The following is a 24018-nucleotide window of genomic DNA, read 5'->3' as shown; positions in this document are numbered from 1 at the left end:
TACTGTCAAATCATAAATGTTTAGTGGCATGGTAACTCTTGGCCAGTGATGTAAGGTCTGTCCTGATAATAGCATATAAACAAATAACTGTATATTTTACTTGGGAGGGAAAAATCTATGCAATTAAGTAATACAGTCTGCATTAAATATATCAATAAGCATATTATGGAGATTTTTGTCTTGGCTCAAGTGCCTCTATAGCACAATTGGAAGAAGAACATGCATTGTGTCCTTCAATTGAAAAAGAACTGAATTTGATTCTTGTGAGGAGAGGAATCATTATGTGGGCTTTACTTAAAAATCTGTTACCTCCATATGAATCAGAAAACTCAGAAGGTGAGTTTTCTGATCTCATATGGATGTATCAGATTTTTTTTTCTTCTCCCAGAACCTCGGGTTTTTCATCCCATGTATTAGGCAAATTGGCCATGAGAACCTACGATCTGCAGATGGAATAGAAGAGGAGTAAAGGTCTCAACCCATGATGAGACCTTTACTCCTTGGAGGTGTCACGTAATAATAATAATGAAGAAATATTTGATAACAATATGCATAATGATAATCATAACATTTTCTGAAGAGATTTAACCCAGCATTAGTAAGGTGGGGTGTCACATACCTCACATATATAGAAAGCAATAACTGTGACACCCCACCTTACTAACACCGGGTAAACAGAAAAAAAGACAATACATGTTACTGTTAATCAGTAAAGATTTAAACTGTAAGAGTAATTATACTCTGAATTCTTACTGGAGACAGAGTTTGTTTCAGAGAGTATATTGCATAATGGCAGTACAACTGAAGGTAGGAGTGTTGTAGTGAAGGGAGCAGCATTTACTTAAAGAGTTTTATATAAGGAAAAGGAAATATTATTCAAATTGAGGAGTTATGATATGGGAAAGATTGACTGGGAGAATGAATCAGCTGATAAGAAAATGGGTAGTAAATTTTTGGAGCAATTTTTGGCAGTTATCCGAACAACATACATAAGCTTTCTAGAAGGAACAGAACGTAAGATTTCATAATCACTTTAGGAGAATTAATAATGGACTGTGCTAATTTCCAAGAACAAATACAATACTAGGCAGTTAACGTTTACCACCTGAAGAGGAATTAAGGCTATGGAAAAAAATGATAATTAAATAATCAAGGGTGAATTTTAAAAGAAAGAAAAAAGTACCATTCCAAATTTAAGGATATGATAAAGTGAACTAAGAATTATTAACCAGGACTCCGTTCCTGTTTAATATTGTGATGGAGGTGATGACAGAGGAGGTGAGAGAAGACACCCCTTGGACAATTGTATGCAGAAGACATCGTGCTGTGTGGAGAACCAAGAGAAGAAGTGGCAGCTAAACTGGAAAGATGGAGGAACGTACTGGAAGAGAAAGGTATGAGACTGAGCAGAAGTAAGACAAAGTATATGTGTTGCAAAGTGGATGGCAGCCAGGAGACAGATCTGGAGCTGGAAGGAAATGTCATCAGGAAGGTTATGGACTTCATATACTTAGGTTCAACAGTGAAGGAAGATGGAGAGGATGAAGAAGGAAGTGGGATGCAGGATACAAGCTGAATGGAGGAACTGGAGGGGGGGGGGGGGCTATGTGATGAGGGTGCTGATCAATCTAAAAGGCAAAATCTACAGGACAGTAGTGAGACCAGCTATGAAGTATACTATGGAAACTGTGGCCCTGAGGAAAAATAACATCAGCAGGATGGAAGTAGCAGAGATGCTTTAGGTGAATGTGTGGTATGTCCAGAAATGATCGTCTGAGAAATGACTATGTAAGGGGAATGGTGAAAGTTACAAACTTAGGAGCGAAGCTACAGGAGGTAAGGTTGAGATGGTTTGGTCATGTGATGAGGAGGGAGGACGAGTATGCGGGAAGAAAGGTCATGCAAATGGATGTGCAAGGGAGGAGGAAGCACAGGCAGCCAAAGAAGAGATGGAGGGAGCTGGAGGAGGAAGACTTGAGAATGAAGAACTTGGATGTGGTTACAGCCCAAGACAGAAGGATGTGAAGGAGACTCACTAAAAACAGCGACCCTACTTAAGTGAGATAAGCTGCAGAATTGTAATGGACAAAAGATCTAAAAGTCCTATTTTGGCACCCTCTAATCTTGTAAAAAAGAAGTATTACAGCTATGTAGAAGTTAATCTTAAGATAACAGTGTCCCATAATTTTAAGATAACAATGTCAAATTGACTGCATCAATTTGCCAAATTTTCGGCAAATTGATGCAGTCATACTTGTTCAGGTTAGCAGAATGCTTCATAGTTATGGCAGACTCTGAAAATAATCTTTCTGATCTGTAATGGCTTCTATAAAGTACATTGGTTTCCCCCCCCCCTCTAATCCTGTGTGAAAGTATATTCAAAGCATGGTCTGCCAGTCCAGACCTGCCATAATAATGGTAGTGAATGTATTGTTTCTGTTTTTCAAGGCAGATGTTAACAGATTTTCCTGTGTGTCCATCACATGGTCATAAATTTATCATCACAGGTACTTATGCAGAAGAAACTAAAGAACATTCTCAATCATAGTCATAACTTGGCTGTTATGCTTAAACAAATTCCCAAACTAAAACTCTGAATAGAACAGGGCATCTACAATCTTCTACCTTCAATAGCCAATAATGTGGGTTGTGGGTTTAGACATTGCTAGCATCCTACACAAATTTAAATCACTTAAAAGTAATATACCACAGAATGAAATACCTGCCTTAAAAAAAGTTATATAAGAATAAAAATATTGCGATTACTAAAGCTGATAAGGGTAATGCCACAGTTATCATGAATGAAGAGGATTATTAAAAAAAAAAATGTAGGACCTCCTAAGTGACAGTTCTAATTATCAAATTATTGATCTAGACCCCACTGTCTCAAAAGAAAGTCTAAATTATTGAAAAAAAAAAAGTGACTTCTTGACCCACAGTAATCATCATCAAAATAAAACCTGTTAATGTTAAACCACCCCATATTTATGGGGTACCTAAACTCCACAAATCTAATATTCCCCTATGCCCTATAGTTGACAGCATAGAGAACCCGACTTATAAACTTGCTCAACAGTTAACTAAGTTGCTTGTCCCCTTACTACAAGGATCTTCAAAGCATGGACCATGGAGCTCTTTGGCGTTTTAAGTAGTTATTTTGAAAAAATAACTACTTAAAAGCAGTAGTTCGTTCGGTTGAAGCAGTAGTTCATTCGAATGTGCTGTCTAGTGCCTTCCAGATACATCTTGAAGGTGCTCAATACTTCGTTATTTTCATATAAATACAAGAGGATCTCATCCACAGTCAATCAGTCATGAACAGTGTCATATTGTGCACGCAAATTCGTTGTGTCAGCCATAGACTATTGTGGTTTTATATTGCCAGACTTTTTTCATTAGTGTGAGACATATTTAGTAGATCATGTCCAACTCCAACACAAGAATTCACATTACAGACCAACATCTCAAGAATACTCTGTGCATAGTGACTTCCAACATTGATGCCAACATCGACAAGTTGGTCAAGGAAAAGCATTGCCAAGTTTCCCATTGACATTGTAAAAAATGAATGTTTTCTTCATTAAATTATCTTTTTTCAAGTATTGATTGTATATACTTACCCGACTCCTACCCACGCTCTTAAAGCTGAGTTTATTTTTATAGGATTTTATGTAAAGTATCAAATGCACAGCATTCCTTGTGACTCTGGAAAGCATCTTACAATTCTAAATACCACAGTATAGCTTAGAGGCCCGTGGGCTTCACTGAAATTTTTAATGCAGCCCACACTATCTGACAGGTTGAAGACCCCTGCCAACAAATTCTGTCCATTTCAAATCGCAAGTTAAAAATCATATCGTTAAAAATACAGACATAATGATTTACTGTGTACTTTTACTTAGAAAACAAAATAGTTAAGAGTTACATACAAGCCTTTAGTATGGTTACATACTAACCATACTTTGTTGATTATGAGTTTGCCATTTGGCCTCATGGACAAGATACCTTAGATTCTTTTGTTACATAAACAGCCAACACCCCAAAATTCACTTCACAGTAGAAATTCTTTTCTTGACATATTTGTTACCTGGCTTTCAGATGGCTCACTATCTTTTTCCATTTATAGAAAGCCAATACACATAAAGGATGATATCTACATAAACAATAACATTACCATCGAGTACAACGGTATGGTATTCTAAACACACACTTACATACAGAGCTAAGGCTATTTGTTCTAAAAATACAGCTCTTTCCACTGAACTTAAATATCTTCACTATACCTTCTTGGCCAACGGCTACAGCTCCTACAAAATAGATAAAATACTGGTCCGCTTACTTCCTCTACCTCAAACACACAAGAGCAAAACACACTACTATTCCTATTCCCTGTGTTCAAGGTACATCTGAAAGATAGCCAAAGTACTAATAAAATATAAACCTCACACTACATGCTAAATTAGCAACTCTGATCCACTCTCCTAAGGATAAACTCCATCTGACTATGACTTGGCCTACTATGGACAGTCAGGAAGAGCTGTTAACATATGGCTTTGAGAAGATAAAAAATACATTCGTATTTTTTATGTTCTCAAATGAATGGGTAGTATTCGTGTATCTCAAGATTTTTCACTGTAACAATGAAAAATCTTGAGATACACGAATACTCTTAAGAAAGTGTCAATCATAAAATATAATGGACATTTCTGAATATTAGTCTATCAATAAATAGTAATGAGATAAGCACACTGCACCAAAAATACAATTTTGGAAACAAACAAATATGTTTTTTTTTTCATTTATATTTTTTTTATAAATACATTCCTTCTAGATAAATTAATGATATATTATTCTGTTAATCACATAACCACTGAACATTTTTAAAAATTAATGTATTTTAATGACTAGCATATAATTATACAAATGACACATTCAGCATACATCAGCAAACAGTTATGCATTAAGATATAAACAGTCAAGAGTTAAAAATGACTGAAAAAATTAATTTATTTAAAACAGTTTATATAAATCAGTTTCAGTATCAAGAAATGATATTTCTTGTCTAGCTCAAAGAATTATATTCTTAAACAAGGCTATAACTTTTTCTCAAGTATGATTTACTCAGTATAAAAATACTCTGGAAAGTGTAAAAACTTTCTATGGTATTTTAATAATAAGGCAATACCTTTTTACTACTTGTATATAGAAAATGTATGATTTGTGTATTAAATCAACCTTAGTATCTTTTTGGAGTCTGGATTCTATTGGTAAGACCTCAATTAAAGGTCAAAACTGTGATCCTCCAATAATGCATAGAAATGTATTTGTCCAAAAGGAAATGTGCTTTGCATTATCAGATACTAAGGTAACTGATGGAAAGTCAACAGCCTCTATGTACAGCAAATTTAGTTGTGAAGATACTTCACATGCAAACTTTGTTTATTTTACATTTGGCATGTTGACATGTAACCAAGTGAAGAAACTTTCTACATCCGTGCAGACAATTTCTCTTTAGCTGACCCAATCAATGTTTTCTTCAAGGTCTGCCACCAAGTCTCCAAAATTTGATTAGTCTACAAACTCATTCATTTTTCTTACAAAAAAAATAATAATAATAATATAATTAAACTATGAAAAAATGAATTAAAGATAGTCAGAATTTTCCAATGATTCTGACTGGATTTTCACTTCTTAAGCATGGCATAATTGACTTACCAATTTTTGTGTAGTAGAAGAACATGTTACTGACCAGAACGGTGGAGCTTGTAAAGTCAGCCCTTTACCAGGTACTGTAGGTAAACCTGCTTCCCTCTGCAATGCACTAGCAGACTCCGCAAGTCCTAAACAAGTCAATAAATTCATTAAGCATTAAAATAGATCATATAATGACAAAATAAATTATAATAACATTAACAAAAAAACACTGTTCCTATACATATAAAAATCAAATGTACCGAGCACAAAAAAAATTACTTTAACAAATCTTGTTACACTACACATGAGCAGAGGCCCACAACAAGTACTACACATAATGAGAATACTGCTATTATGAACTTTTCTATGAGTGGTCCATGTGATAATGTTAAATGAGTAGTTGTTGTTTATTAAAGGATGCTATTTCAGTAGACAGGGTGCATTAAGAGGTGCTTAAGGGCCAAAGCTGTATAACTGAGAGGAGACCTCCACATAGCCTTTAAAGGAATGCAGAGAACCGACCAGGGCTTCTGTCCTAATGTCAAATCCCCACCTTCTCATGGTGCACCCTGTTGGATATCTACCTGGATATTGAACGAACGAGGATAGGCTGACAATTTGGGATTTAGCCAACTAAATTGTATTCTTATTGGCTTAAACCAATATACAAAATAATGGTACAACATGACAAAATTTCATGCCGGCTGGGGCGTATCCCGGTTAAACAAGGCCCCCATTGTTTTCTCCAGGGAACCAGAGAAAACAGCGAAAAGTCAGCTACTGGAACAAATCTGAAAACACACCCCAACTCAACATCACCAGAGTTAAAGATCAATACTATCAATATTAGAAGCCTGAATGACAAAGAAATGGAGCTAGCTGAGGACTCAACATCACCAGAGTTAAAGATCGATACTATCAACATTAGAAGCCTGAATGTGGCAAAGAAATGGAGCTAGCTGAGGAATTAGATAAGTACCAGATTAACATAATAGGGGTGACTGAAACAAAAAACACAAAAACTGGTGAGATCTTTCTGAGCAATAAATACAAAATGTTATATTCAGGAAATGACAATCAAGGAAAAGCAGGAGTAGCCATAGTATTCAACACAAAATACGTTCCAACATAAAAATGTGCACAAATTCATGTGGAGAGAAGAAGCAATGAATAAGAAAAGCCTCATTGGCTAAGTTATTCTTGATAATGATGTGCAGGACACCAGAGTGTACAGAGGATTTGAAATTGGAGGTGATCACTATTTAGTCTTGAGCAGGATAAAATTGAATTTCATATTGAAAAGAATAACATGTAAGAAAGTTTCAAATTGAATAAAAGTTGAGCAGCTCTCAGATGTGCACTGTAGACTAAAATACACAAAGATTATTGAAAAAAAAATGAAAGAGTTTGAGAACAGGAACCAAACCTTGGAGATTCAGTGGCAAGCCCTGAAGAAAATCCTGACTGATTCAGCCAGAGAGGCATGTAGTGAGGTTGTCTGCAAGGATAGAAAAATCAGAACTCCATGGCGGACACAGGAAGTTAAAGAGGTAGTGAAGAAAAGAAGAAAGCATATCAAAAGTTCCTGGCAAATAAGTCAGCTTGTGCTCTTAGAGAATACAGAGACAAATGTAAGAAAGAGAAACACTGTGTAAAACTAGCTAAACAAAAGTCATGGGAGGACTTTGGCAAGATCATAGAAAATAAATATCAAGAAGGTGGTAAGATATTCTGGAGGTTGTTGAAGAAGCTTAGATATGGAGGAAAGAGTGCTGTAAAAGGAGTTAGAGATGATGAAGGTGACATGAAAACAGGAGAAAAAGATATCCTTGAAGTATGGAGTAATTACTTTGAAAAATTGCTAAATTAAACAAGCAGTGAGAGCACAGTGGTAAAAAACACTCAAAAGGCATACAGTCAGGAATACATATCCATACTTGAAGTAGAAAAAGCATCAAAGGCTTGAAATGTGGAAAGGCAGCAGGAGTAGATTATATTCGACCAGAAATGCTGAGGTATGATGGTATAAAAGTATTACAGTGGCTGCACTGTAGTTCAGAAGGCCTGGATAGAGGGACGAATTCCTGATGATTGGAGTAGAGCTCTAATAGTACCCATATATAAAAAGGGAAATAAAACTGAATGTGAGAATTACAGAGGTATTTCCCCACTGAGTGTTCCTGACAAGATCAATGCAAGTATACTTGAGAAACGGTTGAGAAGAATTGTGGAAGAAAAGCTTGGTTAAGAACAAGCTGGATTCAGGCCAAATAGAGGCTGTTAGGATCAGATCTTCACTTTATGACAAATAGTTGAGAAAGCATGGAAATATAACAAAGATCTGTATTTAAGTTTTGTCGATCTGGAAAAGGAATATGGCAAGGTGCCAAGATAGAAGTTATTCAATATGCTACAGTTATATGGTGTATGGGGAATTATATCAAGTGATACTTAGCTTTATTTGAGTTGTAAGTCAGCAGTTAGAACTGAAGGAAGTACAGGAAGATTAGGAACTGTACTTCCTGTACAGGAAGTACAGGTTTAATGTTAAATCTGGTGTGAGACAAGGATGTACATTATCTTCTCTGTTATTCATTATCCATATGGATCACATTATGAAGGAAAGTGGTATTAAACATGATATCAAAATTGGAGATTTAATGTCAGCGCTTTGCTTTATGCGGATGATGTTATACTTCTAAATAAATCCGCTACAAGTCTGCAAGATTCCCCGACTAAATTGAATAACTGTTGTAATAGATATGGTAAGAAGGTCAGCATTAAAAAGACAATGAAAATAGGTAGAATTGTTGAAAATGTCAACTTGTTATGAATGGAGAACTTGCGGAACAAGTAAAACATTTCAGCTACTTAGGCATGATTTTACTGAAGATGGTAAATGAAACATGGAAATAGACAACAGAATCAACAAAGTTGGTATGATAGGAAGTCAGTTGAATAAATTCATGTGGAATAAGAGAAATTAGTTGATACACTAAATTAGCTGTATACAAGACAGTGTTCAAACCAGTTTTAACTTATGGATCTGAGAGCTGGGTCAGAAGTAAAACACTTGACCAAAGACTAGAGTCCGCAGATATGATAGTCCTGAGAAAGATTAGAGGCATGAACAGATGGCATCAATGGCAATATCATATTAAAAATGAGGATATTAGGAAAGAACTTGACAATGTCAGCATCCAGGAATGCGTTAGCAGAGCTAATCTCAGGTGGTATATTCACTTAAACAGAATGGGTGAGGAAAGATTAGCAAAACAAGAGTTCTCTGCCAGGTTGGCAGGAAAACGACTCAGAGGAAGACCAAGATATAGGTGGATTGATATGGTACAAAGTGCCTTAGACGATAGAAATATAAAATCTGATAATGTTGGAGTCTTGACAAGTAACAGACTGATTTGGAGGTAAATTGTAGATAGGAAGTTAGTAATGATGTAAATTTTTCATGTAGTACTATCATATCCTGTACACCGCTTGAGGATACATGTCAGGAATTTGATGATGATGCTATTTCATTATTTTAATTGTAAAGAGAACTTCTGGTCATTTTCTGACGTTGCATAAATATGCATCCTCCAATGCAGCATAGTTTTTTTTGCTATGAACCGTAACATGAATTGTTGATAAACACAAAGTTAGCGTGAAAAGTAATATATTGTATTGCTCTGGAATCATCTTTTAATCATGCTCATGACCAGTAATGTTTTCATAAATCAGTTATTTCTTTCAGTCTACTTATTCAGTTTTAACCTTTGCAGTTTGTTCATTCTGCACTACTGAATTGATATTTGACAGTCATGCTTCTTATTATAGAGACTCCCTTGAGTGAATAAAGCATTTACAATGATTTGATTTAAATGAAATTATTGTAATATAAATAGTAATATCAGATAACCTAATTACTATATTTACTGCTTGATTCTGGGGTAATTTTTATCTTTCAGATGTCAGATTATCCAAAACAAGCATTCATTACAATGAATTTTTTCTTTTCTTTTTTTTCTGAACTGTCATTAGAATTTCTATGAAATTTAATTATAATGGATAACTACTATGAAGGAAAGTAACATTAAACTATCAAAACTGGAGATTAATCTCACTTCTTTACTATATGAAGATGATGTTATACTACTAATAAATCCTGTGCTTCAGGATTCTTTTGACTAGAGTAAATACATAATTGTCATCATGATCATCAAATTCCTAATATGTACTCTTAGGGGATAATAGTATCATGTATTATATGAAAGATTTATGTCATTACTAATTTCCTATTGACAATTTTTCTTCAAATTATTCTGTTGTCTGTCAGGACTCAAATATTGTCAGATATTATATTTTGGTCTTCTAAGGCACATCTAACTGCATCAATCCAGCTTAGATTCTGGTTTTTCTCTGGATCTTTTTTCTCCATTGACATCAAACACCTGTTTTGTTAACATTTCCTTTCCCATTCTGTTTAAGTGACCACACCACCTGAGATTAGCTCTGTCCCACATTCCTGAATACTAACAATGTCAAGTTCCTTCCTAACATCCTTGTTTTTAATATGATTCTGCCAGTGATGTTATCTGTTCACTCCCCTGATCTTTCAATCTGTGAATCTCCAAGTCTGAACAATAGGTGGAATATATCTGTTGTTAAGGCAGAACATAGCAAATTTGATATGAAAATCAGCAATAATAAAAAAAAAAAAACTACGAAAATAAGCAGAGCATTGAAAACAACAACTGTATCCTGAATACAAATCCTATAAAACAATTAAAGCATATCAAATATTTAGGCACAATTTTTAGTGAAGATAGCAAAGTAAATATGAAAATAGACAACAGGATAAGTAAAGCTGTTATGGTGGGGAGTCAGCTGAATAAATTTATACAGAAAGGAAAAATTTGCAAAACACTAAATTTAGCTGTATACCAGTGTTCACACCTATTTTATCTTATGAATCTGAAAACCGGGTTAAAGATGAAACAGTTGATCAAAGATTAGAAATCAAAAATATCAAAGCTCTGAGAAAATATTAAAATCAATGGCAGAATCATACTAAAACTTAAGATATTAAGAAGGAAATTGATATTGTTTAGCATTTCAGGAATATGTGAGTAGAGTTAATCTTAGGTAGTATGGTCACTTAAAAAAAATGAAACAGGAAAGGTTAGCAAAATAACAGTTTGATGCCAGGATGGCAGGCAAAAGACTCATAGACCCATGATTCATTGGACTGGTACAGTTGGAATGTGTTAGAAGACTAAAATATAAGATATGTTTTAGTATGTTGAATTTCATATTGAAAAGAATAACATGTAAGAAAGTTTTAAAGCGAATAAAAGTTGAGCAGCTGTCAGATGTGAACTGTAGATTAAAGATTATTGAAGATTATTAAAGATTCTGGAGGTTGTTGAAGAAGCTTAGGAATGGAGGAAAGAGTGCTGTAAAAGGAGTTAGAGATGATACACAAAGATTATTGAAGAAAAAATGAAAGAGTTTGAGAACAGGAATCAAACCTTGGAGATTCAGTGGCAAACTCTGAAGAAAACATTGATTGATTCTGCCAGAGAGGCATGTGGTGAGGATGTCTGCAAGGATAAAAAAAAATCAGAACTCCCTGGTGGACACAGGAAGTTAAAGAGGCAGTGAAGGAAAAGAAGAAAGCATATCAAAAGTTCCTGTCAAATAATTCAGCTTGTGCACTTAGAGAATATAGAGACAAATGCAAGACTGCTAAACACTGTGTAAAACTAGCTAAACAAAAGTCATGGGAGGACTTTGGCAAGAATATAGAAAATAAATATCAAGAAGGTGGCAAAATATTCTGGAGGTTGTTGAAGAAGCTTAGGAATGGAGGAAAGACTGCTGTAAAAGGAGTTAGAGATGATAAAGGTGACATGAAAACAGGAGAAAAAGATATCCTTGAAGTATGGAGTAATTACTTTGAAAAACTGCTAAACGAAACAAGCAGTGATGACAGGACAGTGGTAAAAAACACTGACCAGGCATGCAGTCAGGAAATCGTATCCATACTTGAAGTAGAAAAAGCCGTCAAAGGCTTGAAATGTGGAAAGGCAGTGGGAGTAGATGATATTTGACCAGAAATGCTGAAGTATGGTGGGATAAGAGTCTTACAGTGGCTGCACTGCATAGTTCAGAAAGCCTGGACAGAGGGACGAATTCCCGATGATTGGAGTAGAGCTCTAATAGTACCCATATATAAAAAGGGAAATAAAACTGAATGTGAGAATTACAGAGGTATTTCCCTACAGAGTGTTCTGGGCAAGATTTATACCACTATATTAGTATACTTGAGAAACGGTTGAGAAGAATTGTGGAAGAAAATCTTGGTGAAGAACAAGTTGAATTCAGGCCAAATAGAGGCTGTCTGGATCAGATCTTCACTTTATGACAAATAGTCGAGAAAGCATGGGAATAAAACAAAGATCTGTATTTAAGTTTTATCGATCTGGAAAAGGCATATGACAAGGTACCACGACAGAAGCTATTCAATATGCTACAGTTATATGGTGTCAATGGGGCATTATATCAAGCAATACTTAGTCTTTATTTGAGTTGTAAGTCAGCAGTTAGAATTGAAGGAAGTACAGGAAGATGGTTTAATGTTAAATCTGGTGTGAGACAAGGATGTACATTATCCCCTCTGTTATTCATTATCTATATGGATCACATTATGAAGGAAAGTGGTATTAAACATGATATCAAAATTGGAGATGTTAATGTCAGCTCTTTGCTTTATGCAGATGATGTTATACTTCTAAATAAATCTGCTACAAGTCTGCAAGATTCTCTGACTAAATTGAATAGCTGTTGTAATAGATATGGTATGAAGGTCAGCAATAAAAAGACAAAGACAATGAAAATAGGCAGAATCATTGAAAATGTCAACTGTGTTGTGAATGGAGAACCTGTGGAACAAGTAAAACATTTCAGCTACTTAGGCCCGATTTTTACTGAAGATGGTAAATTAAATATAGAAATAGACAACAGAATCAGCAAAGCTGGTATGGTGGGAAGTCAACTGAATAAATTCATATGGAATAAGAGAGAAATTAGTCGAAACACTAAATTAGCTGTATACAAGACAGTGTTCAAACCATTTTAACTTATGGATCTGAGAGCTGGGTTAGAAGTAAAACACTTGACCAAAGACTAGAGACCACAGATATGAGAGTCCTGAGAAAGATTAGAGGAGTGAACAGATGGCATCAATGGCAATATCATATTAAAAATGAGGATATTAGGAAAGAACTTGACATTGTCAGCATCCAGGAATGCATTAGCAGAGCTAATCTCAGGTGGTATGGTCACTTAAATAGAATGGGAGAGGAAAGATTAGCAAAACAAGTGTTCTCTGCCAGGTTGGCAGCAAAACGACCCAGAGGAAGACCAAGATATAGGTGGATCGATATGGTACAAAGTGCCTTAGACGATAGAAATATAAAATCTGATAATGTTGGAGTCTTGACAAGTAACAGACAGATTTGGAGGAAAATTGTGGATAGGAAGTTAGTAATGATGTAATTTTTTTCATGTGGTACTATCATATCCTGTACACCCCTTGAGGGTACATGGCAGGAGTTTGATGATGAATATAAGATATGAACATATATGAAAATATTGGTGTCCTGATGAATGACAGACTAATTGGAGGAAAACTGTCAACAGGAAGTTAGTAATAATATAAAGTTTTCATTTTGTACTATCATAGTATCCTGTATACCCCCCACACAAGGGTAAATATATATGAGAAAACTTATCTTGTGCAGATGATGACTATCATGTTCAAAAATTAATGATTTTCTAAAAATATCTAAAAAATAAAAACAAATTGTAAATGGAAGCTTTTAAATATGTCAGCAGATATAGCATATATTGAAGCAGATATAGCTTGACATTAAATCAAGTATAATACAAGAGTGTACATCATATCCACTGTTGATTATTACTTTAATGGTATGATCTAAATAGATCATACCATTAAAGAAAGTGAAATAAAAATTTCTGTCAAAACTGCAGGTATACTGACATAATCTTCTACAAGTTTTTCAAAGGTTTGTCAACCTAATTAAATAGCTACTGTTGTAAAAAAACCTAATATGAAAATCAGTTGGAGCAAATATTTCATATACTTTAAGCACAAATTTTAGTGAAGATTGCATTAAATTAATTAAATTTAATGCAATCTTCACTTGATATCATCTTGATATCTATTCTTTACACCATTTCCACAACTTCTTTATCCACTCTCAAACCGGAAGACCAAATCTGTGCATGAAGAAATTGTGAAGAGGATCAAGAGGTGAGTACAAAGATTGTGCAGAATGAGAATAGATTGACAATTTGTAGGCTTCACAAATTAGCTGACAGGCAAAAAAAGAGGAGACATCATAGAAGTGTTTAAGTTATTAAAGAGGTTTTATAGGACTGACACTGAAGACTGTTTTCAGTACATGGCAAGAAGGGAGAGAACAGTGGAATTAGTGTAAGAGTGTGATTAGCAAAGATGTTAGGACTAGATTTTTTTTTGTTTGTTTGAAGGGTGGTGAATGGGCTGCCAGAGGTGGTTTTGGGTGCTTCATCAGTGAATGAGTTTAAGGAAAGGTATAATAAAGGTATTGTGTGAATGATGGCTAGTATGTGTGTGTGTGAATAATGGATCTCCCACGATGAGTCTTCTAACTCCATGTAGATACCTGTATAATAATAATCCAGGTGCAGTGATATTAAGGCCATGTAAAGAGGCAACCCTTGAAGGAAAAACTCTGGAAATCATGTGTATGTACTGTAACGTCAGTGAACATATGAAATAAAGTAGTAAACAGAATTACAAAATGTCAGCTTTATCATTTTGTTTACTGAACATTTCCATTTTTATTCCCCTCCCCTCCTTCCAAGCTGCATAAAAGTGAAAATAATTTTTGGTACACAACAGTGCTTTTCTGGGATAAAACAAAGCTTTCATTAAATTATTTCCTTACATGCTATGAGGTCAGTAACTACTGCTGTGGAAATGATTACCCACCATTATCTGTCAAGAGCAGAACTCGATCCAATGGCAAAACTGAAATGAAAACTGAAGATGAAGATATCCCTAGATGTCTGGAGTAACCACTTTGAAAGATGGTTAAATTAAACAAGAAGAAAAAGAATGGTGGTAGAAAATATTCAAGACAAATGCAATTAGGAGTACATACGAGGGTGGTCTGAAAAGTTCTCAGCCTAACAATGAAAAAACGAATTTATAATTTCAAAATTATTTTTATTTTTTAAACATAATCTCCCATAGGACTAATACATTTATTCCAGTGATGCTCCAATGCCATTATCCCGTCCCTGTAGTGGTTCTCAGTAAGATCTGCAAAATACCCCTCTACAGCTGCAATCACCTCTTGATTCGAAGAAAAACACTGACCAGTGAGGAAAAGTTTTAGTTTTGGGAAGAGATAGAAGTCAGAGGGAGCCAAATCTGAAGAATAGGGTGGATGTTCCAACAATTCATAGTGCAGATCCCTTAAATTTTCCCATTGCCAAAACACCTTTGTGGGCAGGTGCATTGTCCTGATGAAAGATGATTTTTTTTTCTTCTGCAAACCAGGTCTTTTCTCACAAATTTTTTTTGTCTATTCCAGTTAAAGATCGGAAAAATATTTCCGGGTTATTGTTTTACCCTTTTCAAGATAATTAATAAACAAAATGTCTTTAGCATCCCAAAACACCAATGCCATGGCATTTCCTGCTGATGGAACCGAATTTGTCTTCTTTGGTGCTGAACAACCGGATGCTGTTTGGATTCTGGTGTGTAATGGTGAATCCAAGTCTCATCCATAGTAATAAACTGATACAGAAAATCAGTTTTATTCTTGTTAAAATACTCCAAGCACTGTTCAGAGATTTTCATGCAAATGCATTTTTGATCTTCTGTGAGCAAGCGCGGCACCCATCTTGTGCAAAGCTTTTTCATTTGCAATTCTTCATGCAAAACCCTACACTTCTTTTGAAATGCCTATAGTCTCAGCAATTTCACGCACTTTTACTCACCGGTCATCTAATACCATATAATGCACTTGATCAAGAATTTCTGGTGGTTACACTTTTTGGACGTCCTTCACGTGGATCATCTTCAAGGCTGATATGGCCACGTTTAAACACGGCAGCCCATTCCTTAATTGTCAAAAATGAAGAAGGGTGCCCATAAACTTTTATGAACTTCAACTGAATTTCTTTTGTCATCAAACCTTCTTATACAAAGAATTTTATAACTGCACGATACTCAATTTTATCCATTTCAAGGGATGCAGACAACACTTTTGTTTCAGACAGCTGTATACAACAATAGAATGACTTGCAATTTCACATGGATGCCTATGACAGATGTACCAACTTAAAATCGTGCCGATAGTGCCATCAAGATCAAGAACTTTTCAGACCACCTTCTTATAGATGATATTATCTTCATCATAAGACTTCCAGGGAGTCAAGGACTCATCAAGGAAGGCATTTCATCATCCACACCTGTTGTCATATCTTCTCTTAAACTGATACAAATTATATGCACTCACTACTTCAATAGGCAAATTGTTCTGCTCACTCACAGTTCTATGAGAGAAAAATCTAGCTCTCACTCTTTCTTAACCACACTCAAACTTAACTTCCACAGGTAACCCACTGGTACTCTAATCAGCTTCAATATAATGAAAATTTTCATCAATCAATATCTATAAAGTCCTCTCAGAAGTTTATAGGTCTTTATCACCCCTCTGTCTTCTGTCTACCAGTGTCTCCAGTCCATACACACCCTTGATCTATCCTGATAATCTACATTCCATAATCCTGGTATCACCTTTATAACTCTTCTTTGCAGCTTTTCCACAGCTTCTTTATCCTCTCCAAACCTAGGAGACCAAATTTATGCACAGCAGTCGAGGTGGGGTCATATCAAGGCTGTAAAGAGGCAAAATTTGTTTTACCGTGGCAGTTATCCTCTGTTGTATTTGAAATTTTGCCACGTGAATCTTGAACTTCAATTTCCTATTCACATAACTCCAAGATTTCTAACTTCTTCAGTTACTCCAAGCATGCTCCCACCAATGTAATATGCCACTGAATATCTCATCATACCAAAGTGTATAAATTTACACTTAATAACATTGAATTGAATTGATAGCCTTATCATTTGTCCACACTTCAAGCCTATTCAAATCACTATCTACATGCTGTATATCAGTAGCATCTCTGATTGCCTATCTTTGCATATCATCAACAAACAATTGAAGATATGCCGAGTTCTTTTCAATATCATGGATGTATAAGCTGAACAACAATGGTTCAAGGACTGATCACTGGACAACACCATTTATCACCTTAATTCACCTGTCTATCAGCCACTCACTTAATCAAGCCAATAGCTTATATAATAGCTTATATTCCAATCACATAATCTCCAGTTTATGCAACATATCCATTTTCTTTATTCAACTCAGCTGTAAGAGTATTATAAAATAAGAGCAAATTAACAGGTTAAGGTTTGATATACCCCATGGCTTGATATAATCCATGCTTTTGTGTGTAGAGAGGACCACATACAACTTTTGAGCAAGAAATTACTTTAATTGCTATTTCTTACAACACTGTTGTGTACTTCAGATTAAAAAACTAAAAGAAAAAAGTATTTACAAAAAGATTTCTCAATTAACAACTCATTATTCAAAATTAAGCTTTAACAAGATGTTGAATACTGTAATGAGATGTTTTATATATGCTGCCCGTAGTTAATTTAAGATGGATCTTGGTTTTTATTACATTGGGTAGGATGTATTATTTTGCTCAATCCTTTAAATCTATGCATATAAATGTTGAATTCTACATATGGCATTTTTGTGAGTTAACAATTTATTGTGGTATTTTTCTTTGGTGGTGTGATATGCAAGTCCTGATTTATAAGTCCATTTTTACTCCACATTTTCGACATGTTTTTTTGATGGATTACTCTAGATCAATCTGTCTGTCCAAATGTAACAAATGTCATAAATACAGAAGTCTTAGTACACTCCCAGTCATTTAAGAGGTGGACTAGGTTTTTTCACTGACATTAGCTTCATGGATATTTTTTAGTGGTCTAAAGGCAACTTTTAAGCTGTATTGTTTTAAAATTTTCAGGACTAGTATTTCATGCCACTAAAGAAATACACCAAGTAAACTGGCAACTCACAAAAACAACATACATAGAATTCACCAATAACATAGAAAGATTTGAGAAAAATAATGTACAAAGAAAAAAATGTGCAATAACGTGCATAGATTTGAAAAAATAATGTGCAAAGAAGTGAGAAAAATGATACGATGTCCTACAATGTAAGAAAAACCAAGGTCTCATTAAAATCTCAGTTTATTAAAATAAATTGAAATTAGTGAGCTGGCAGTAGAGCTTTCCATATTTTCAAGATAATTTTTATATCAGCTATTTTTGTATTTTCACTTCAACCTTATAAACATGTATCACATTATTATAACAGATTGGTGAAACAATTACTATCCAAAGTAAAATAATTTTAATTACAATAAAAATTACTAACTTAAGATTTCAACTTTTATATTAAAGTTGTCATCAGAGCATATACACAAAATTCAACCTTATCATTAAATGCAAACTACTAGATATACAAAAAAAAAAAAAACACTCCCAGACTGCTGCATACAGTGAACTACAAATAAGAGTATGATAAACTAATTAATCTAGATGAGTCTGATCTCTCTCTCATGGAAAAAAAATTTATATCAATGTAATGAAGATATTATTGATTCTATTTTTTCTCCTTGAGCAGGGACAATCTCAGCCTGACAAGTGTAAATTATAGACAAAAAATAAAATTAGTGGGCAGTAGATGGCACTGTGAGCAAAGGATCAATAGTGGCATAGTTTAGATTACTTACTTTAGCCTTGTTTGCCACAGTGTACTGAGTTTTAGCTTTTGGTTATGCATATCTGTACATATGCTTTTGATATTAATCTTGATATAAAGATTTAAACACTAAATTAGTAATTTTATTAAATTTAAGAAATTAGAAAATGCATGGTTACCTACCTTTATTTAATAAATGGTGATGAATGAGTTGTAACAGCTCTTTTTCATTGTAAACTATTTTTGTCTGGGCAACTACTTCTGCCTACAGAAATATCAATATATACTTAAGCATCAATACTAAAATAGTAATAATAAATAATAAAAAAAAATGTAAATACAATTCATAGAATTATGATATATGTTGTGAATTATGATATAAAAATATGTTTATAAACATATTTGTCTAGTATCCCTTGAAATCCTTTTGTGTATGCATATCTGATTTTGGAAAACACTATATTAGAGAATAAGGTCAAATTTTGAGTTCCAATTCTGCGTATCAAGGATTTAGGCCTAGCATGGCCTGTTCCAGCCTTAGAAGTCATCGTTGAATCGTTTAAGAGGACACCCTGGTTTTCTTTGTCCTAATGGCTTGTACTTTAAGGCTTATTTTGGTAATCTTTCTGTTTTCATTCTATGAATGTGTTCCATCCGTTATGTTTATATTTTCAATATACCCTATTCCTCCGATTCTATATAACATAACTTATTTATATTATTATTGCATAGGCACTTCCATACCATGGAGGTGCCTATGCAATAATATTGATAGATACTGTATTGATAGTTAACACAGTCTCTATCATATCTGGCCTTGAAACTATTAACAGACAAAGCACTCTTAACTTACTCTGGCAACCAATTCCATTCATTCACTACTCTGCAAGCAAAAAATCTAGTCCTCACATCCTTACTAACCACACTCTTACTCAACTTCAACACGGATGACCTGTTGTCCCCACACCCCTCTGGAGAAGTGCTGAAACATTTCCCCTGCATCAATCCTATAAAATCCTTTTTAACTTAAATGTTTCTATCATATTACCCCTTTTCACTTATCAACCAACTTTTGCAATCCACAAACTCAATCTACGTGGACTGTTCAATAAGTAATAAGACTAATTTTACTGTGGCGAAACCATTCATCACAATATTAATTTCTGTGGAGTAAAGAAATGTTGCTGTCTGTATTAACAAAAGAAGTTGATAGATGGCGTATACGGGCTGATGTGCCAGAGTGTCACGCAAGCTTGTTTCAGCACGCCTACGAAACGCGACCAATCTTCGAAATATAAGAGTCCTTGAAACAGCGTTATGCGATTAAATTTTGTGTGCGTTTGCAAAAATCGGCATCGGACACTTTTAACATGATATGCAAAGCTTTCCACGATGAAGCAACGTCAAGAACAAGTGTTTTTCACTGGCATAAAACTTTTAAGGAAGGAAGGCAAAATGTGGAAGATCTTGAACGTGAGGAAAGACCTTCAACGTCCATCACAGACACAATGATCAACACAGCAGCGATTATCATCAAGCACGTCAAAAGGAAGCGTCCATTGCTGAAGAATGGCTTCTTACTGCACCACGATAATGCAAGGCCACATATTGCTGGTTGTGTAGTGGACGTTTTGCAGAAGAACAACATAGATATCCTACCACACCCTCCATACAGTCCTGATCTCGCACCATGCGATTTCTGGCTGTTTCCTCAGCTCAAGAAACCACTAAGAGGCCGCCATTTCAAAAGCAGCAAAGCATGTGTAAAAGCTGCGGAGGTGGTTTTGAAAGAACTCTCAAAAAACGGACTTTCGCATGTGTTTAAGAAGTGGACGCAACATTGGGACAAATGCATCGCGTCTCACGGTAGTTACTTCGAAAAAGACCATGTAAATGATGACGATTAAGGGTAATCTGTTTTCTGTATAAATATAGTCTTATTACTTATTGAACAGCCTAGGTATCCTCACAGGGAATATTCAACATACCATTCACCATCTTGGTCACTTACTTATCTGGATCCTCTCCACCACTTCCTGATCCTCAAGAAACCCAGGTGACCAGATCCGAGCACAGTAATCCAGATGTGGACGTATCAAGGTCTTATAAATAGGAATAACAACTTCCTTGTCTCTGCTTGTGTGTTCTTCAATAGCCAAGTAATCCTATGAGCTACCTTGACAACCAGCAGGTAGAAAGTTTAACTTTCTATCTGCTACCAGCCCCAAAATTCCTAGTCTCATCTATTTCCTGGAATACAGTCCCATCAATGTGGTACACAGCTTGTAATCTATTTAACCCAAAATGCATAACTTTAAATTGTTCCGCATTAAACTGACAAGCTTTATTTATGTTCATACTGACTGCCCACACAAATCATCAAGCAAGCTCTCCACATTGCCTTAACTATTATCCTATCCAATTTTGCATCATCATCATCAGCAGCGGCAAACTGAATATTTTCCTTTAAATAATTTCTTAAATCTCACACACACACACACACACACACAAAAATTAAACAGCAGTGGCCGCTAGCACAGAGCCTTCTGGAACACCTTACTCACCTGCTTTCTCCTGGATTTTGCTCCTCCATATATACCACTTGTTGATATCTGCCCATCAGCCACCCTTGTATCTATATAACCAGTTTCATATCCATCCCAATTTGTTTTAATTTGCATAACAGAGTTCCATGTGGTGAAATGTCTTTGAAAAATTCAGCAGTATCATTGTGTAGCCATTCCCTTTATCCAACTCAGCTGTCACTCTGTTATAAAAAAGATATTAAATTACTAAGGCATGACCAATCCTTCACAAAGCTGTCCAGCTTTTACTATACTCCTAAGATACTGATTGGTCTATAATTTAGTAGTGCAGTCTTAGCCTCCTTTATGAAAGGTAATTACTCTACCCTCTTCCTGCTCCCTTGGGACTCTTCCAGAGCTCAGACATAAATTAAACAGCTTACTCAGAGGAATTGCCAGTTCCCTTGCTGATGCTCATAAAATGCAAGCTGATATTCCATCCAATCCCATGGCCACAATTACACTGAGATTGTGCAAGATCCTAAGAACCTTGAGTTCATCCATCTCTGTTCTCACATCACTCCCTGTCTCAGCAGTAACCTCGCTTGGATGATATATACTCCTGCAATGTGATCACTCACTAAGTAACTCAACTATTTTGTCTGCTTCTGTCATCTCATTACCATCAGCACTGAAATGAAAAAACACTTTGGGATTTCCTTTGGCATACTTGGGTAGCTTCTTCTCATAATCTGATTTTGCCTTTCTTACCAGGTTGGTCACCTTTCTTGCCTGACTCTTGTAAACTTGCTGGCCGCCTTTCTCCTTATATATATATATCCTCCACAACACTTTATTTTATTTGTAGCTCTTGCTTAATGATACTACCTGTTTAACCCTTCTGATCTTGGGTATACAATTTGATTACTTCTTTCAGATATCTCTTGATTACCTCCAATGCACTGCTAACATCCTTCTCTTGCAGGTTTTTATGACATGACACAGCTTCAAGCTTCTCCTAAGTTTGTCATAATTGCCTGCCTTGCTGTTACATATATATCCCTTTTTAAAAGAAAATTTGATGTGTTTTGCAACCTCTCGTCAAAACTGTGCGATCACTTCCCCCATTCGAAGGCAATGTGGCCACCTTGGTTAAGGATATATCTTTTGATCCTAGACCAGATCCTATACACTCTCATACCCCAAATCATAGTGTTGTTTAAAGAAATTGACAACATAGACTAGAAATAACTAAAAATATTTAATTATTACTTCCTATATTTCGCTGAAGTTAAATTGGCATCTTCAGGGATTAATGCACTCATATTAAATACATACATACAAGCACACTTCAGCAACAAAGATGTAATAGGAGAGATACAGGATGACCTAACGTCCAATAATTACACCACCAAATGGCTTTGATTAGTGTAGGTGTAGGGATAAAGTCATTCCCAATCATGTAAAGTTTAAACACTGGTTGCATTCAAACAAGGCACTCCACATTTACAAGCTCGCTAACTTTGCCCTACTACGGGAGCAAATTGGCATGATGTGCTCAGTGCTTGCCAACACCAATGAAACTATATGTATGCTACAAGAGGAGCTCTCCACTACGCTGATTGTCAACCTTTGGATGATCCTCTTAGACATCTTGAACACATCGGCTGCCAAAAAATTTGCAAAAGTAAAAAGTCGGCACATCAAAGGGTTTGAAAACCTAACAAAAAATTTACCAATGCTTCCAAGACCACCCAAAAATAACACTCTTAACTTATCCACCACTGTCCTTGAAGAAGATGCCATCAATGCACTCAGTCAAGGTCAAAACTTTAGCATCAAGCCCAGACACATACCAACTAAAGATTTCATGATCCAGATCGAGCTTGGAATCTACAACCTTCCTGCCAGTGAGGCCAACATGCTATCCAGGTGAAACCTCCTGCAAGCAACCTGCTCAAAAGAGAATATAATGTCCTTCTACATCTCAGAAATAACAAAATAATAATAATAATCCTGAAAGTGGACGAGGGCAATGCTACTGTCATTTTAAACTACATCAAGCTAAATATTTAGCCAGAGTGCTTTCTCATACTAATGGCAAAACCTCGTCACATATCAATAGCTCAGGTCATTTTAAGTCCAGTATACGTCACACTCTACAACAATCACCTAATGGTCAGTTTCGATGTCTCCTCCTTATTCACAAATATCCCACTTAAGATGCTCTTATTGAAGCAGAATTTCCTCCTGATATCTCAGCCCTGTTTTATTTCACTATGAACTCAGGCTACTTTGTTTGGTAAGGAAAATCCTAGAAACAAATAGAGGGTACAACCATGCCCCCCCCCCCCTCTTTCTCCCCTCAACTAACATTTCATGAAGCTATTTGAAAAGAATGTCCTACTCCCCCCCCCCCCTCCTTTAAACCCACTATTTTGCTATGCTATGTGGACAATGTGTTCGCAATTTGGGTGCATGGCCGGGACACCTTACACATGTTCTTATCCCATTTGATGAACACCCAAGGATCTAATTCACAACAGAAATAGAAAGTAACAACAATTTGCTCTTCTAGACACCCTAATTACAAGACAACAAATAGATCTTTGACCTTCACAGCTTACATAAAACCAACACACACGAGTAAATACATCCAGCAACAGTCATATCATCCAACTCCCAACATTTCGGAACTATAAAAACTTTAGTCTACTGGGTAAAATTAATTTGCTCAGATAACATTGCACTCAACACAAAACTTATCCACATAAAAAACACTTTTTGGCCAATGGCTACACCACCAAATAAAAAGAATTTTAACACCACATGCCCACAATTCCCTAATCACTTTCCAAACATAGATT

General features: G+C 35.4%; 1 protein-coding gene across 2 annotated transcripts in view; it reads right to left on the bottom strand.

Moving 5' to 3' along the window:
• Positions 1-24018, bottom strand: part of mahj (LisH and WD40 domain-containing protein mahjong) — a 490280-nt gene that overhangs the window by 185808 nt on the left and 280454 nt on the right. For both annotated transcript variants that reach the window (XM_090400879.1, XM_090400880.1), the window contains exons 23-24: positions 18810-18891; positions 5716-5840 (exon numbers count right to left, since the gene is read on the bottom strand). In XM_090400879.1, the coding sequence (XP_090257005.1) occupies positions 5716-5840; positions 18810-18891 (207 nt within the window). The remainder of the gene's footprint in view (positions 1-5715; positions 5841-18809; positions 18892-24018) is intronic.

This window comes from Typopeltis vanoorti, chromosome 11 (assembly GCF_054136105.1).
Source record: "Typopeltis vanoorti isolate ZY-2024b chromosome 11, IOZ_Tvanoo_1.0, whole genome shotgun sequence".
Taxonomy (NCBI): Eukaryota; Metazoa; Arthropoda; class Arachnida; order Uropygi; family Thelyphonidae; genus Typopeltis; species Typopeltis vanoorti.
Note: the sequence above shows the minus strand (reverse complement) of the source record. Positions and strands in the feature narration are given on the sequence as shown.